This window comes from Saccopteryx bilineata, chromosome 6 (assembly GCF_036850765.1).
Source record: "Saccopteryx bilineata isolate mSacBil1 chromosome 6, mSacBil1_pri_phased_curated, whole genome shotgun sequence".
Lineage (NCBI taxonomy): Eukaryota > Metazoa > Chordata > Mammalia > Chiroptera > Emballonuridae > Saccopteryx > Saccopteryx bilineata.
Genome location: NC_089495.1, coordinates 130021070 through 130036404, shown reverse-complemented (window position 1 = coordinate 130036404; position 15335 = coordinate 130021070). Strand labels below are relative to the sequence as shown.

Genomic DNA, 15335 nt, shown 5'->3' with positions numbered 1-15335 from the left:
CCCTTTCATTTCAGAACAAATTGGTGGGAAGGTTTTTTGAGACACCTAACTTTGCGTCCTTAACTTGATTCCAAGGCTTGTGCTGAAGGCGCCTGAACTCCCGTTCACCATGCTGCTTCCAGGACAGCCTCTGAGGTGTGTGCTCAGTTGTGCACCCCCAGCCCCTCTCCCCACCGCTTTAGAACACCTCGACAATGGGACAGAACCTTTCACACTGGGCTGTTCTGGGGGTGGAGTCTAAGGGGAACCGCATAGGTTCTGTGGGTTGGATGACCAGCTAGCGCATCAAGGCCAGCGTGAGGAGTGGGCACCATGTCTGAAGAGTGAGTAGGGGTGGAGGGGAGCCCCTGCAGCAAGCTGCCTCCTGCTCAAGGTCCTGTCGGGCTGGGGCCACTGGGTGGGGAAAGGGCTGGTAGGGGCAGGTCGGGGGGTCCATGCGGGGCCCCAGACTTCCACACAGCAGCCCTGGCGGCTCCAGCCTGCGGTCAGCTTTTGCTCTTCAGACTTTCCTTGAACTGTGAAATCCAGAACCAGGCCTCTGCTCTGTGGAAGGACCCAGGCTCTACACTCATCCCGCACCCGCCTTCCCACCCACTGCCCATCACCTAGACCACTGTAGCATCTCTGGGCTGCACCCTCAGCCTGGACGGACCACCTGCCTGCTGACTCCAAAAGGCCTCTTCCTTAGTGGGATCCCCTGAGAGCCATTCTTCATTCCTCTAGTGACTCCCATCTCACACTTCTAAGCCCCCTTGCTTACTGTGACTACCATCTCACCCCCTCCCCGCGAAGGCCCCCCACTTGGTGCCATAAGTAACCTTCACATCACACCTTCTGGAACCCAAGTTTACACTCCTCAAAAGGTTCAGCAGCTCCTCAAACCCACCACCGTTCCCACCCCTCTGACGCTCAAAGCACCTCAGTGCCGGCTGTCTCTCTCTCTCCAGATCTTACCAACGCCTCTGGGACGCCTCCCACGTGACCCTGCAAGAGCTGCTGGACCAAGAGCAGCCTCTGCTCCAACCGGTGCCCAACCACGAGCGCCAGTCCTTCCAGTACAGGCTCTCGGTGCTCTACCTGTACTACCTGGGGTTAATGCGTCGGTTCGACACCCTCTACGACCAGATGGTGCAGCCGCAGAAGCGACTGCTGCTGCGGCGCCTGCTGGACGGCGTGGTGGGCCGCGTGCTGGAGCTCAAGGAGGAGATGGTGCGCGCAGACCTGTGCGAGTGCCACTGCCTGGACCGCGTGCTGCTGGACCTAAAGCTCACCCCTGTGCGGAGCTGAGCGGGGGGCGGGACAGCGTGGAGCCACGCCCACACCAGCGGAGGGTGGGGGTGTGGCTGGTCTTGACCTCCCTCCGACACCACTGGGACTTCTTTGAGGGAAGGAGGGGCAAGCAGGTGGATCCCGGGATGGTTTGATCTTTAGGAACCAGGGTGCGGTAAGGCCACATGCAAGTAGTTAGGGGTTGGCTAGAGTCAGGCTAGATGTCCCGCCTGGCTGGGAAGACCCACGAAGGGCGGTTTTTTAATCCCGGTCCGCCAGAAATAATTTCATGCTGGTCCATGTGCGGACCGGCAGTTGAAAACCACTGCTCTTAGACGTTTGCTCCTCAAAGTGGGGTGGGTGGACCAGCAGCAGTCAGCGTCACCTAGGAGCTTGTTAGAAATGCAGAATCTCTGCTGGCACCCCAACCCTATTACTCTGCACTTGCATTTCAACAAGACCCTCAGGAGATCTGAGTACAGCAGCAGGTTCTAGAGCCCAGGGCTTCTGCACCGGCCTCCAGCACCCCCCACAGTCCCCCACCAAGGTCACGGTTCACTGTGCCACCTCCAAAGCACTCTCTTGGTTTCCTCAACCAGGTGTGTCAGACTCAGCCTGTGGACTCAAAAAACAAACAAACAGATTCTGCCGGCCCTGCCGCTCTGATGCGGAGGTCAGCGGAGGGCCTGGGAGCCTGCATTTTAAGAGCTTCCCAGTTGATTCTGGTGCATAGACAGGTTTGGGACCACAGCCCGCCAGCTACCATAAGCCTCTGGAATTCACCTTTGGCCACGTGGTTGAGGCAGGGAGAGAGGGGTGACTGCTGGTGAGGTCTGCCAGTACCCCTGGGGGAGATCTGGCATGGAGAAGGACAGTGCCAGGGTCTGTGTAAGTAACTGAAAAGAGTAATGGACCGGCTAGGTGGCCTGGCTTCTGATTCCGGACCCTCCCTTCCCCATATTATCCCAAAGGCCGACTTGCAGGTTCCAATCCCCAAATACTTCCTGCTAGAACAGACCAGCATTCTGAAGAAGCGCAAGCTGATGCTGGCGGAGATCCTGGCCAGCATGGAGCCAGTGTCCTCCAAGGGGGCAAGTTCAAGGGGCACCCTCCCAGACTCCTGTAGTAATAGCCCTGCTCCAGGATACAGGTGGCCCAGTCCTGCCCTGCCCTGCCCTCCACCCACCTGGGAATGCTCTTTGGGCAGTCCATGGCCTCCTTCAAGGCTGCTCCTGTGTCCTTGTCACCTTCTAACACGGAGACAGAAGGGCCAGACTGGGTGCCTAGGTGTCCTGAGAGGATCGCACCCCCCAGCTTGTCCTTAGTGTCTTGATTTCCCAACTGCCCACCCGAGTGCAAGCCCTCCCTCATCTTCTCCTCCTCTGCCTCTTCTCTGGCCAGGGCTTTACGGAAATGGACCGGACAGAAGCCATAATCCTGCTGCAAACAGCTGAGCGGGCCAGGCAAGGCCGGATCCGAGCCACCTTTGTTCAAGAGATTCGGAGACAGGAAGAATGGGACCGGAAGATGAGGGAGGGCGAGTGGCACAACTTAAATCAGGACCAAGCAGTGGTTGCTGTTCAGAAGGTAGCCACCCCCAGCATCCAGGAGGAAGGGTGAGGTAGTCACCTCTTCTAGGAAGCCTGCCTAGCTTAGCAGTTGATGACAGAGGTGCAGGTGCTTAGATTCTGCAGCCCCACAACTAAATCCTAAACCAAAGACCTTTAGAAGTCAATAACCATGTATCTTGTTTGTTTATTATTTATTCTACATCTCTGTCCCCAAAAGGACTTGAAGTGGGGTACCGTGAAAGCCCTAGAAATAGAAGGATCATTAAAATTAGGTGAGAATGATCCATCATAAGGTAGCAGAACAGATTAGATGATTGTTTCAGAAACTCTTGAGACTGTTAAAAATAAGTCACTAGAATGTACCCTGAGCCTCTTGGCAGCTGAGGAAAGGGATTGTGATGAGAGAACTGATGTGATCCTAGCGTCCTGAAGGTCTTTGTCCTCTGGAGTCACCCTCTAGTTTCTTGTGGAAATAGCATCGTTATGCCCCTTCCTGCTTGCTACAGAACACCCAGCTGTCCCCAGATTTCCCCATGCCTTCTTACTGTTCTGATGGGCATTCCACACCTGCCAGCCCCTGCGTGCCCCCAGCACGTGGGCCTGGCCATGAGGCTGGGAAGTTGTGGTTTCCATCTTGACAACACTAGAGGCGCCCTGGGACAATTTCAGTGCAGAAAGGGGCCACTTGGCTCCTGCAGCTGTCACCACTCCTGGGGCCCTGCTCTGTCCCAGGAAGTCACTTGCCACCTTTTCTTTCCAGAAGCAGGCCCAGAACAGCTGGCGTGGGGCTGGGGCTGTCTCTCCTCCTCCCGCAAGTCCCAATGCCTCAGACACTTCTGTTTGCTGGCCCAAGAGAGGAAACGTAGTACCACTTTCTACCAAAACCCAAAAGCAAACAAACCAACTAATAACCATCATCCCTGAGAACAGATATTCTCTCCAAATGGGATAGATTTTGATTACTGATGGGTAGGCAGTGTCCCAAGAGGAACCCCCCACATTTGGGGACTGACCCAACGTCCAGCTGCCACATGGAGAAGGAGGAGGTCCTCACTGATAAAGCAAGCCTTTTGAGAGGAGGGAGGGTCAGCCCCCAAGACAGAGTCCCACTCACTTCCTCACAGGAGCCAGTGCAAGTCATGTCCCTGTTGTCAGACATTGGGGTATGGAAATCGTACATCCCGATGTTTGAGTCCTCCAGGATGTATAGTAATCGGAGGCTGTTACTATGGGCCTTTCCCAGGAGCCGGGACAGGAGCCTGTCCTGCCTCCCTCCACCCAGTGTCCCTTCCTCCACCTGCTGGCAGCAGCCTGTTCACAGGTCTGAGAGTGGGAGGCATCCTGGAAGAAGGGCACTGGGGGAGAAGTCAGGAAGCTTGGCTCCCTGATCTCCGCTCTGCAGTGACAGACTCTGGGCCTGGGAGAGACCATGTCCCGTCTCCAGCCTCAGTTTCCTAGTGTCAAAAATGCAGGAATTCCCTAGGGGAGCTCCATAATCCCTAATAGCACTGATGTTTACGAGTCTGGGTGGATCTGAATATTCATTCCAAATGCTACAGGAATTCTGAGACATGAGAGTGTTAAGTGCTCCTCGGAGACCGTGGACATTGAACTCTTGTCTGTGCCTCAAAAGATACAGCAGATTCAGGGGTGGAGATGAGGAGGGATTCCTGGGGGCCCCTGTGGGAATGAAGCCTTGGAGCTGGATGGCTTGGGTGCATCCTCACCCCAGCCTGTTCTGGGCTGTTCCTGCTCAGAGGACAGCTGCCTGTGAGCTGCCCCTGCACCAGGTGCCTCTCCAGCTCCTCCCAAACCTCCCCTAGCCAGACCTTCTGGAAGGTCCCCAGAGAAATGCAGTGTGAGGACTGTCTGGGCCCGTGTGTCCCCCCAGGTGTGGAAAGGTTACCTGCAGAGGAAACACACTCGGCAGGACCGGCAAACAGAGATGGAGTTCATCGGCATGGTGAGTCTCTCCCTGGCCACATGTGGGGGTGCCGGGCTGGCTGGTGCACGGGACACCTCCCCAAGTCTGCTCCCTCCAAGCCCCAGCCCTCCCCAGAGCGCAGCGCTGCACAGCCCTCCCTGCCCACACCATTCACACTTGGGACTGTGCAGGGCGTGATGGAGAAGGAAACGCCAGCCCCAATGAACCTGAGGAATCCTTCAGGGTTCGGTTGGGAAGGAAGACAGGAGACCAATAGCCGAGCCATGTCCCTTACCATCCTCCTTTTAGAGCCCTTGGAAGGATCTCAAACGTGGGTCTGGCATGAGGGATAGTAGCACTGAGTTTCCTGGACCCATCTGTGCCCCTGTCTGGAGGAGAGGCTGTGCAGGTGGGCCCAGCAGAGGGAGAAGGCCACTGGCCAGTGGGAGAACCGCCGGGCCCAGGTGGGATGGGGCACACCCCACGTACACCAGAGCATTTCCAGAGCCCTAGGCTCCCCACTTGCCCAGGGGACGCCAGACTTGCTTTTCCTCTGCATGAAGGGAGCAGGGCTAAGTGTGAACACATGAGGTGAGAGTGTGCACACGAGGGAGTGTGGGTGGTCAGAGGGGCAGAGCCCAGGCTGTGTGCTCAGGGGTTGAACAGGCCCTGCTCCCTGAATCTGTCTGTCCTCTGCTCTCTGATGCTTCCTTCTTCATCCAGCGGGTCTTCACTAACTTAAGGCGGCAGGGGTGAGGGACGTGATCCCTGAGAAAGCCTGTGGAGGCTTGGTTGAGAATGGGGTCTGGGGGGGGGGGAGCTGGAGTGACAGGTGACAGGCCTGGGGTGGCTCCTCTAGGAGGCGTGGGGGCTTCAGGAGGTGGGAGGGGCCAGGGTCTGCTCCGTGGGAGTGGAGGCCAGAGACTTGTTGGGGGTCTGATGGTCAGGCTTTGGTGGGGAGGGGGCAGGGGGGCACGGCACAGCAGTGAGTGAGGAATGAGCCCGGCCGCCTGGTCCCATCAGCAGTGTGAGCTCAGCGTTTTCAGTAATTGTCTCTGCGCAGAGTGATATTTAAAATACATTTGGGAGCCAATGAGGCAGGAAAGTGGCTGCGAGCGCGGCTGCCGACGTGGCATGCTGGGTGGGGGGCACGGTGGGGGCTGGGGCCGGTGGCTCGCAGGGGAGGGTGGGCCCGGGAGGCAGGCAAGGGGGCCCGCCCGGGTGCATCTAGCCAACTCATTACCAGTGTAATTTACACAGCCAGTTTCGGCTCCAAACAATTTCTCCTGATGCAGGCCTGCCCAGCGTTTCCTGTGGGTGTGCATGCGAGGCGCAAGTGTAGGGAATGCGTGGGGGGGGCAGGTGTGTGAACCTGAGGCCGGGTCCTTCTTGCTTGCAGTCCTGAGCCCTGTGGTTCCCTTCCTGTGTCCCCAGCTCACCTTGCCTAACCAGGTGGAGCGCCAGGGCTCCACATCCCCGACCACCCTCATGGAGGACGTCAGGCGGCTCCAACAGATGGAGAAGGAGGAGGAGTTCCAGTTGGCTGCGGTGAAGACCCAAGACGCTCTCAGAGAGACCGAGGGGCCCGACATGAGGGAGAAAATTAAGGAGCAAATCCGAGAGTGGTTTATCGAGTGCCAGTCAGTGTCCCCAGCCTCAGCTGAATCAACCCTCAATGCCTTTTCCTTCTCCTCCCACCTCGTGTCCCTACACCTGTCTTGTCCTCTGGTCTGGCCTCGGCCCTTTGGTCCATTCACCCCCATCTCACCAACACACTGCTGACACATTGGCTTAAAGCCGGGGTCCCCAATCTACACGACCGTCTCTGCACATGACTTCCTACTTCCCCAGATGGAAAAGAAACTGTTAGAATAAGATGGGGAAAGCATTCAGGAATGTCCCCTGAGTAACCTGTCCTTTCTTTCTGTAACTGTCTGTTCTTTCCCTCTCTCCCTCAGTCTCCCTGGTCTTTTATCTTTCCCCACCCTTCTCTACATTCATCCACCCACCCGTCCACCCATTCATCCATCCGTCCATTCATCCATCCATCCGTCCATCCCTCCACCCACCCACTCACCCATCCCTCCATCCACTCACCCACCCACCCACCCATCCGTCCACCCATCCGTTTGCCCATCTGTCCATCCGTCCATCCACTCACCTGGCTGTCCATCTCTTTGACTATCTTATGTTCACCTAGTGCCCTTACTGGCCGATTTCCTGAGTATCCAGATGAGTCTTTAGGTGGATCTTACCTGATCTTCTCAGACAAGACTCCGGAACAGGTACCCTGGAGGTGGGGGCAGGAGACTTTCTGAGGCTGGCGGAGTCTGAGGTTACAGGGAGTACTAGTGTAAGCTGGAGGGGGGTGCCAGGTGAAACCAGCCCCCATGGAGGCAGAGGTGGCTGGAACAAACATGTCGTTAGGAAGACTGCATGGGCGGCGGTGGAGAGGGGTGGTACCTGCCTCTGGAGAAGGCATTGCTGGTCATGGAGGGGAGCTGTCCGGTGAGACTATGGTGGCTCTAGAGCCCCATGGGCCAGGAGAGAGCAGTTGCTCTGGTCCAGACACTTCATCACCCAGTGCCCCACTTCCTGGATCCCCAGAAATCTCTGGACTCTCAGCCATTTGGATGCCCCAAGTTCCCCTAGGCCTTGGCGATCCTGAATCCACCCCAGCCACAGGTCCTGGGTTTTCTTCTCTAAAATGCCTTTGGTCCTCTCTGAAGCATCTCTTGTCCCTGGTCACAGGTAAAGATGGACCTGGAGGCATATCTCCAGGAGAGCAAGAAGAAGGACCAAGACAAAAACAAAGAGAAGGAAAAGGAGAAAAAAGAGAAGAAGAAAGGGAAGGAAGAAAAGACCAAGAAAGAGGGAAGGCAGCTCCTGGATGTGTGGACAAGTGGGCAGGGGGGAGCAATGTCTGAGGGGATTCCTGGTGGGAAGGCTAGTCTGGGTGAGAATTGGGGTCAGACTTTGTGAAGGGGTCAAGGTCAAAGGCTGTTTCTGTTCTAGGAAGCAGATGTGATGCTGCAGGTGTTGCCATCCAAATTTATACCCCTGATCAATGCCGGACATGAGGAGTATAAAAGTAAGGGCAGAGAAGACTGGGAAGCGGGAAGCTGCCCAAGCCCTGTGGGGCCTTGGACCAACCCTCGGTCCTGGGGAAAGTGGACATGAAGTGTATGGGTCATGAGGTGGCAGTGTGGGTGTGTAAGCCAAGGGGATAATGCCAAAGGGAGAGGGGCGGGGACAGTTACGGGTTTGGGTCCAAATCCTGCAGTCACAGGCCGTGGCATCAGGCCCCTCTGTCTATGGTCTGGGGGGAAGCAGTACCAAGTAGCAGGGTGACCAGCCTGGGTCAGGTTCCTGGCCATTGTGTGCATGTGTGTGAAAGACAGACAGGCAGACAGAGAAACAGAAAGAGAGAGACAGAGAAAGAGGTGGACCAGCGTGGGTCAGGCTCCTGGCCCATGTACGCGTGTGTGTGCGTGAGCTCACCTGGGACTCAGAGCTTCACGCCACCTATCTCTCTATGCTCAGATATGTGGAAGAACTGGCAGAAGACCATATACCCTGATCAGAGCTTTGATGCCGAGGCCCTCCGGGTGGAGAAAAGGAAGGAAATGGAGAAGGAGGTCCGGATACAGGTGAGCACTCTGGCTCCAGGCCTCCCTGGAAGTTCCCTCTTCCCACCAGGGTCTCCAGCTGCTTCGGGCTCTGTCCACTCGATCCTGTCTCTCCCCATGCCCATGCTTACCCTCTGGCCACTGCCTTCCTGGCATAGTCCATCTCAGACCTCTGCCTCCCTGAGTCCTTCTTTCTCCCTCAGATGCAGACACAGCCCAGAGGTGAGGACTGGCGGTGCTGTAAGCCAGGGTCACACCCCCCACCATCTTCACCCACCCTTAATCCACTCCTGCAATTCACCCTGGGAAGTGTTAGGTCATATGATCTTTCTAACAACCCTTGAGGTCAGCACCGTGATTTTCCCACTGTTACTCATGAAAAACTGAGGCTGAGAGGTCATGCAACTCCTCAAGGTCACAGACACTACAGCTGGGTCTGAAGCTTCAGCTGAAAGCCCCCCAACTCCATCCTGAGGGCTTCTCCCCACACTGATGCCGGTTGAGAACAGGGCTCCTACAGGTGCAGAATATGGATTAGGTCTGAGTGTGGACAGGTGCAGGGACCAGGGACAAATGCCAAGGCCAGGGGTTCCAAAAGAACACATAAGAAAGTTAGCTACCTGCTGCCTTCACTGGGCTCAGGGGCTCTGCTCTGAGGCTGCTGTCTTCCTGTCCACCCGGCCTCCTGGGCCTCCTCTTCATCCTCACCTCACCTGCCCCTCCTCCCCAGCCCCTCCCCCTGCTCTCCCTCCTGCCCTGCCTCTCCCCTGCTGCTCTTCCTCACCCCCTATCCCCCTCCCGGGGCCCGCCCCCCTCGCCTGCTCCTCCAGACACTGCTGTCTCTGCAGGTGGATGAGCTGATGCGTCAAGAGCTAAAGACCCTGCGCCTGGCTGTGGACCTGGAGGTGGACAGACCTTTCAAGGCTCCGAAGGCAAGATGAGGGGCCTGACCGGACAGGAGAGGGCACACAGTGTGTGTGTGTGTGTGTGTGTGTGTGTGTGCGCGCGCGCGTGCGCGCGCGGCGCGAGTAGGGGAGGGGACAAGAAACACAAGACAATTTCCGACATGCTTATTTCCAACCAGAAGAAAGCTGGAAAGAAAGCTGGGGGGAAGAAGGAAAAGGACCTGACCCCAGACAGGTAGCATACCCTCCCACCTTCTTGTAGGGGGTGGAGTGAGCCCTGGCCCAGGACACATTCTACTGATGGCCCGTGTTCTGCTGCTGTGTGACCTCAGGGAAGTCACTTAACCGTTCTGACTCCCCGTGTTTATTCACTAAGCACCTCCCCTTCCAAAACTCCCAAGAGAGCTTGTGAGGATCAGACAGAAGCATAAGCGAGCACTTTCAAATGATGGTACAGAATGAGACGGGAATTGAGCCTTGTACTACACACTCCCTTGAGCAGCTCTGTCCTTTACAAAACCGTCTTCCCCTGGGCTTCTCACTCTGGGTCATTGAAGAATTTGTCAGTGGTCCCTTCTTACTCACTTCTCTAGTGAAGTGAGTCATGGGCACGGTGGCATTAGCTGCTTTAATGGTCACCCCTCGCATAGCGTGTCTGCCTTAAAGTTGTGTTCTAGGAGGAGGGTGAGGTGTTAACGGAAGCACTGGTCCCTCTCACACCCTCTCAACCCAGAGCACCCTCTGTGTGTGGGCAGACTGCCTTCTGGGCCCAGGGGTTTGTGCCACACCTTCTGGTACTGGCTGTCTGGTGGCACTATTGATATTGGTTACAGGATGTGGGGCAGGAGGGCCCTTTAGCCCCTCAAGCCCCTCCCCTCATTCCTGCAGCAACACCCCACTTATCTCTGTCTCCGTATCCCTTCATCCCTGGTGGGGGGGCCCTGCGCCATCCTCTGCCAGGTCTGTGGCCTCACTGTTTGAAGAGCTTGTCAGCTTTGGCATTCTAAAGAAGAATAAGGCAGTGGCATTGAAGGACTTTGTCGGTGAGACCCCTCCCCTGTGCCTGTTCCCAGGCAGAGGAATGGTGCCCACATCCCCCTGTCCCCCCCTCCATAGCCTTCCTGGTGTCCTACTACTAACTTTCTTCTGAAGTGAACCTTCTCCTTGAGTGGTTCTCTCTCTTGGCCCTGTCCAAGTGGGTGCCACTCACCAGGTGGCCCCCTGTCCCTCAGGTGACTGCCTCTATCTTGGATCCATTCTGAATCTGGCCAACAAGTTGTCCATGCCTTCCCTGTTTGACACTCAACAGAACATAGCCTTGTACGGGGTCCTCCGGCTTGGTGAGAGGCCTTGGGGGAAAGGAGTGGGGAGGGGTCGTAGGATGGCTCAGACACATCCAACCTGGGCCTCCAATGCCCCATGCCAGGGACCCATGTTGGACTCTTCCTGCTTGCCCCCACCCCTTCTGGAGGTCTCACACTACCTGGGCCACCCCATAAGTCATGTGGGCTCTTGACCTGCTGAGGAGCCCACACCTCCAGCTCCTTACTCAATCCTAAGTGACATCCTGTAGTCAACCCATTCCCAGAAGACTGAGGTCTTTCTGAACTGGTTGGTCCCATGCCCTTCATAATTCAGGGGTGGAACAGATGGCATGGGAAATAGGAAAGACATTGGAAGGGGCAAAGTGCTTCCTCCTGATACCCACATGTAGTCATGGTGATGACTAAGCCATTGGAAGTCCTCTGGGCTGCTGCTCTCAACATGCTTGCTGGGGGGACTGCTCAGGCTGTAGGGGAAGACAGTGTAGCCAGGATCCAAACTTCATCCCACCCAGCCCCAGGCCTTTGACCTCACCTTACCCAACGTCCTATCCCCGGGCCCTAGCCGGCCCCCTGCCAGCCTCTTGTCCATGTTTCCTCTCTCAGGCTCCCAAGATATACACTCCATGGCTCCCCTCATCCGCTCTATCCTCCTGGTGGGCCCTTCTGGCATGGGGAAGAAGATGCTGGTCAATGCTGTGTGCACAGAAACCGGTGCCAATCTGTTCGACCTGTCACCTGCCAACCTGAAGGGCAAATACCCTGGCAAGGCTGGGGTGCAGATGATGATGCATCTCGTCTTTAAGGTTTAGCATTTCTAGTACTCAGACTCTGACAACTAAAGCTGGGTGGGCTTTATGCCTAGTTGGCATGACTTCAGGAGCTGGTAAGGTCCTTACCAAGACCTGCTAGGAGCTGGTTGGCACCTGAAGCCACAGTAATGGAGGAACTTGGGGAAAATGGGAAGGAAGGATGAGGCTTAAGATGTAGCCACCCTTACTCCCCAGGGAGGGCAGGGACTCTGCTCACACTAAGGTGTGATGGGTATGCAGAGGGCTGGCAGTTGGGGTTGGCAGGATGTGGGAAGTAGAGGCTGATGCTCTGAAGCTGCCATTGTCTGAGGCTGGCCCTGACCCTGGATTGGAGGTAAGCTTTGCCCAGGGATGTCTACTTATTTATTTATTATTGATTGATTGATTTTTAGAGGGACAGAGAGAGAAAGGGAGAAGAAAGAGCATTCATTTATTATTCCACTTAGTTGTTCATTCATTGGTCTCTTCCTGTATATGCTTTGATTGGGGATCGAACCAGCAACTTTGGTGTTTTGGAACCATGTTCTAACTGACTGAGCTAACTGACCAGGGCCTGGGATGTCTAATGTCAGGTTTCCATTCTGTGATCTGTCCAGGTGGCTCGACTCCTCCAGCCCTCAGTGATCTGGATCGGGGATGCCGAGAAGAATTTCTATAAGAAGGTTCCAAAAGAAGAGAAGGAGGTGAGGGAGTGTGGGGAGGCAGCTCAAGCCCCCAGTAAGCCACTCTGAGCCTCAGCCACTGTGTGGCCTTGGACAAGTGTCCCGTCCTCCCCCTGTCTTATTGCCCAATCCTTAAAGCAGAACTGACTCCCACTCCCATCTGTCCCTCAGGGTCCATGTGAGCGTGGACAGGTGCCCTGAGAACTTAGAAGCCTGTGGGATCAGTCACTGTGTCCCCACCCCACCCCACCAACCCTGTCTTCCCAGAGCAGATGGACCCAAAGCGCATAAGGAAGGACCTTACCAAGGCCCTGAGACTGCTGAATCCCGGAGATCGTGTCCTGCTGATAGGGACCACCAACCGGCCGCAGCTCGCTGAGATGAAGGGGCTGTGTCAGACCTATGAGCGTGTCCTCTTCATGCCACAGCCCGATTACGCTTCTCGCTATGGTGCGGCCTGGCTAAGGGTGCGGTGACGGGCCACCAGATGAGGGGTCCTGGGACCACTCCTGCCATATCCTCCCCACCCTTCTGCCCATCACCCACAATGGCTCTGAGCAACACCTCCACAGCCAGGTGCTCTGGAAGGGCTGGCCGCTGCACAAGCTACCTAGCGGCCTAGGGCCTGGCCTGGTTCTGTGGACATAGGGACACGGGCAGGCCACTGAGGTCCTCACGTCTCATTTCCTTGTGTTGAGTGGGGAGGGTGAGTTCTACCTTCCGGGGAGGAGAGGCTCACTGTCCAGCAGCACACAGCTCCTTCCAGACCCAGGCGAGGCGCCCACAGCCTCTCTCCCTCCTGCCCTCACCCCTACTCCTGTGTCCTCTCCCACGACTGCAGTGCTGTGGAAGCATTTGCTGTATGCCCAGGGAGTCCAGGTGACCCAGAACCTGGACATCAGTGCTCTGGCCAAGGTGTCCGATGGCTACACATCAGGTCACATTCTCCAAGCCATTCGATCGGTGCTCACCCAGCGGCGGATGCTGCAGTTGTCCAAGCGGCCCCTGGTGGCCTCAGAGTTCCTGAGTCACCTGGCGAAGCTGGAGCCAGTGTACAGGGAGGAGTCAGAGTCCCTGAAGGTGAAGCTTGTGACCAGTGCTGGGGGGGTAGAGGGGAGGGAGAAAGAGGAGAAGCTGGGGGGGGGGAGAGTCATGGGCCAGTACCAGCCAGGGAGTTAGCCCTCTACAGCATGCCTGGGACCCCCCTCTCTGCTTCCCCTTGGAGCTCAGCCTGGGAGGGAAGGACACATGGGCAGGACTGACTCACCTGGTGACCCTGAGAGAGGGAGCCTGAGAACACCATCTGTGTATTGGGAGCCCGTGGCTGGTTCTGGCTCCAGCTGCCATTCTCTCCCTTACCTGTGAGTCAGTGGCCACCCCTATGATGGTGGGATGGTCATGGGAGCCCAGAAAAGAGGACTGCAGGTGGGAAGAGGAGGGCTAACCCCTGGCGGTGGCTGACACGGTGGCCTGGAACATGGAGTGGGAGCAATAGAAACCCTGGCTCTAGCAGGTTGCCAGACCCAGGGCGGGTAGAAGGAAGGCTGCTGTGGACACAGATCCGTAAACATGGAGGGGGTGAGGTCAGCAGGCAAAACCGAGGGCCAGATCTGATGCACTCACCCTCCTCCTCCTCCTCCAACCCAGGACTGGTACTTCAACACTCCACTGGGCAAGAAGAGGACAAAATTTAGCGAGTTCCTGGATGCCGAGGAGGCTAAGCTCGCAAAGGAGAAGAAATGGAAGTGACTGCCAAGGCTGGGTGTCCCAGAGGAGCCGTGGGACCAGGCAGTGCCTCCCGGGACAGGGGACCAGGGGGCAGAGGCATAAACTGCCTGGATGGCTTAGGGACCAGCTGTCTTTGTCCATCTCTGTGCTTTTGCCCCTTGTCCCATGTCCCCTGCTTCCACCTGGTACCCCTTGCCCCATCAAGATCCCTGTCCTCCAACTTCACCCTGTCATTTTTCTGTCCTGATTCCCCATTCCTTTTCCCCCTCAAGGTGTGGAGGGGAGGAGAACTTGGAGAAAAGGATGGGGAAGGGAAAAGGAAGGTCTAGGTTAGTAGAGAAAGAGGGAAAAGTAGGAGTCTGGAGGTCAGTCGACCAAGGTCTGGCCCTGCTGGGCACTGATGCCCTGTGGGGGTTGCACAGTTCTTTCCTGTGAAGTGAGGAGAGATCCCAAGGTTCCTTCTCCTCTAGGGTCAGATTATTCCTCCCAAAGGGTCTGGGAAGTCAGGGACATGGCGGGGTGGGAAGGAGAGAGTGTGGGGAGGTGAATGAAGGTGCTTGTGGCTGCTGGGCGATACGGCGCCTTTTCTGAGTGGTCTTCGCCTCTTTTCTCTGGAGGGCCCCCTCCCACCTGCCTGAGCTCAGCACTCTGTCTTTGACCCAGAGCCTGGCCCCAGGGGCATGAGCGGGATGCAGCACCTGCCCTTAGGTGGAAGTCTGTCTGTGGGTCCCCCAGATAGGGGGAGAAGAGCTGGAAGGGCCAGAGGTGGGAAACACGAGGGGTCCCAGGTTCTCCCCGAAGAAGCCATGTAAAGAGGGTGTTAATAAAGGTCAAGGTGTGTTCCAAGGATTGTAAGGGCAATGGGAACCTGGTGAGGTGAGACCGCAGGGGACTAGGGCTAGCTGGTATGGTCGGCGGTAGCTCAGCTGAGCCCAGGGGCTGGTTTGAGTTTTCTTCCTCCCTTGTTTCATTTGATCTCCACAAATGAAGGTAGTCTCATTATCCTAATGTACCTGAATGGGCAGGGCCACTTCTTCCTCCTCACTTTCCAGCTGAGACTGCTTTTAATCATGGCAGATTAGAGGCCATGGTCATCCAGGGAGGTCCAGGGGTCATCTAGGGAGAGGGGGTGTTAGCACTAGGATGGGGTGGGGGTCAGCACCCAGGATGGGTGGGGTGTTCTGTGGTTGCCTATGGGAGACCTATTCCCCTGGCTAGAGTCAGTCTTCCTAAGAACCTCTGGAGGGGATAACTCATGGAGGGGGCCTTCTCTGCCATTTGTCACTCCTGTGAACCCCTCCGGTGAAGATGTGGGGCTAGCTGGTGACATTCAGGAGAACCAGAAAAATGATGGGTACCCACCTGCCCTCCCTCCTGCCGGGCTCAGAGCCCCAGCAGTGGGAGGCCTCTAGGTGGAACAGAGGCTCGATGAGAAACTGTGAGAAATGGCAGCTGGAGAGCCCCACCCTACCCCTTTCTGGTCCCTGCTCTGCAACAAGTTGTCACACCAGGG

The 15335-nt window shown here is 56.6% G+C and overlaps 1 protein-coding gene across 1 annotated transcript; it reads left to right on the top strand.

The window, feature by feature from the left end:
• The first annotated feature begins 312 nt into the window (after positions 1-312).
• IQCA1L (IQ motif containing with AAA domain 1 like) lies at positions 313-13843 on the top strand. Its single transcript, XM_066237547.1, has 19 exons — positions 313-323; positions 948-1275; positions 2241-2360; positions 2671-2856; positions 4732-4803; positions 6199-6404; positions 6965-7049; positions 7516-7656; positions 7780-7855; positions 8308-8414; positions 9242-9325; positions 9478-9533; positions 10259-10341; positions 10531-10638; positions 11227-11426; positions 12029-12115; positions 12367-12544; positions 12936-13174; positions 13742-13843. Exons 1-19 carry the CDS (start codon positions 313-315, stop codon positions 13841-13843), a joined length of 2469 nt encoding a protein of 822 aa, XP_066093644.1.
• Positions 13844-15335: the final 1492 nt, after the last annotated feature.

Excerpts from the sequence above, each read along its gene's own strand:
- IQCA1L (XM_066237547.1), top strand. Across the intron at positions 4,804-6,198 it reads AGATGGAGTTCATCGGCATG|CTCACCTTGCCTAACCAGGT; the intron begins GTGAGTCTCTCC and ends CTGTGTCCCCAG. Across the intron at positions 12,116-12,366 it reads TTCCAAAAGAAGAGAAGGAG|ATGGACCCAAAGCGCATAAG; the intron begins GTGAGGGAGTGT and ends TTCCCAGAGCAG.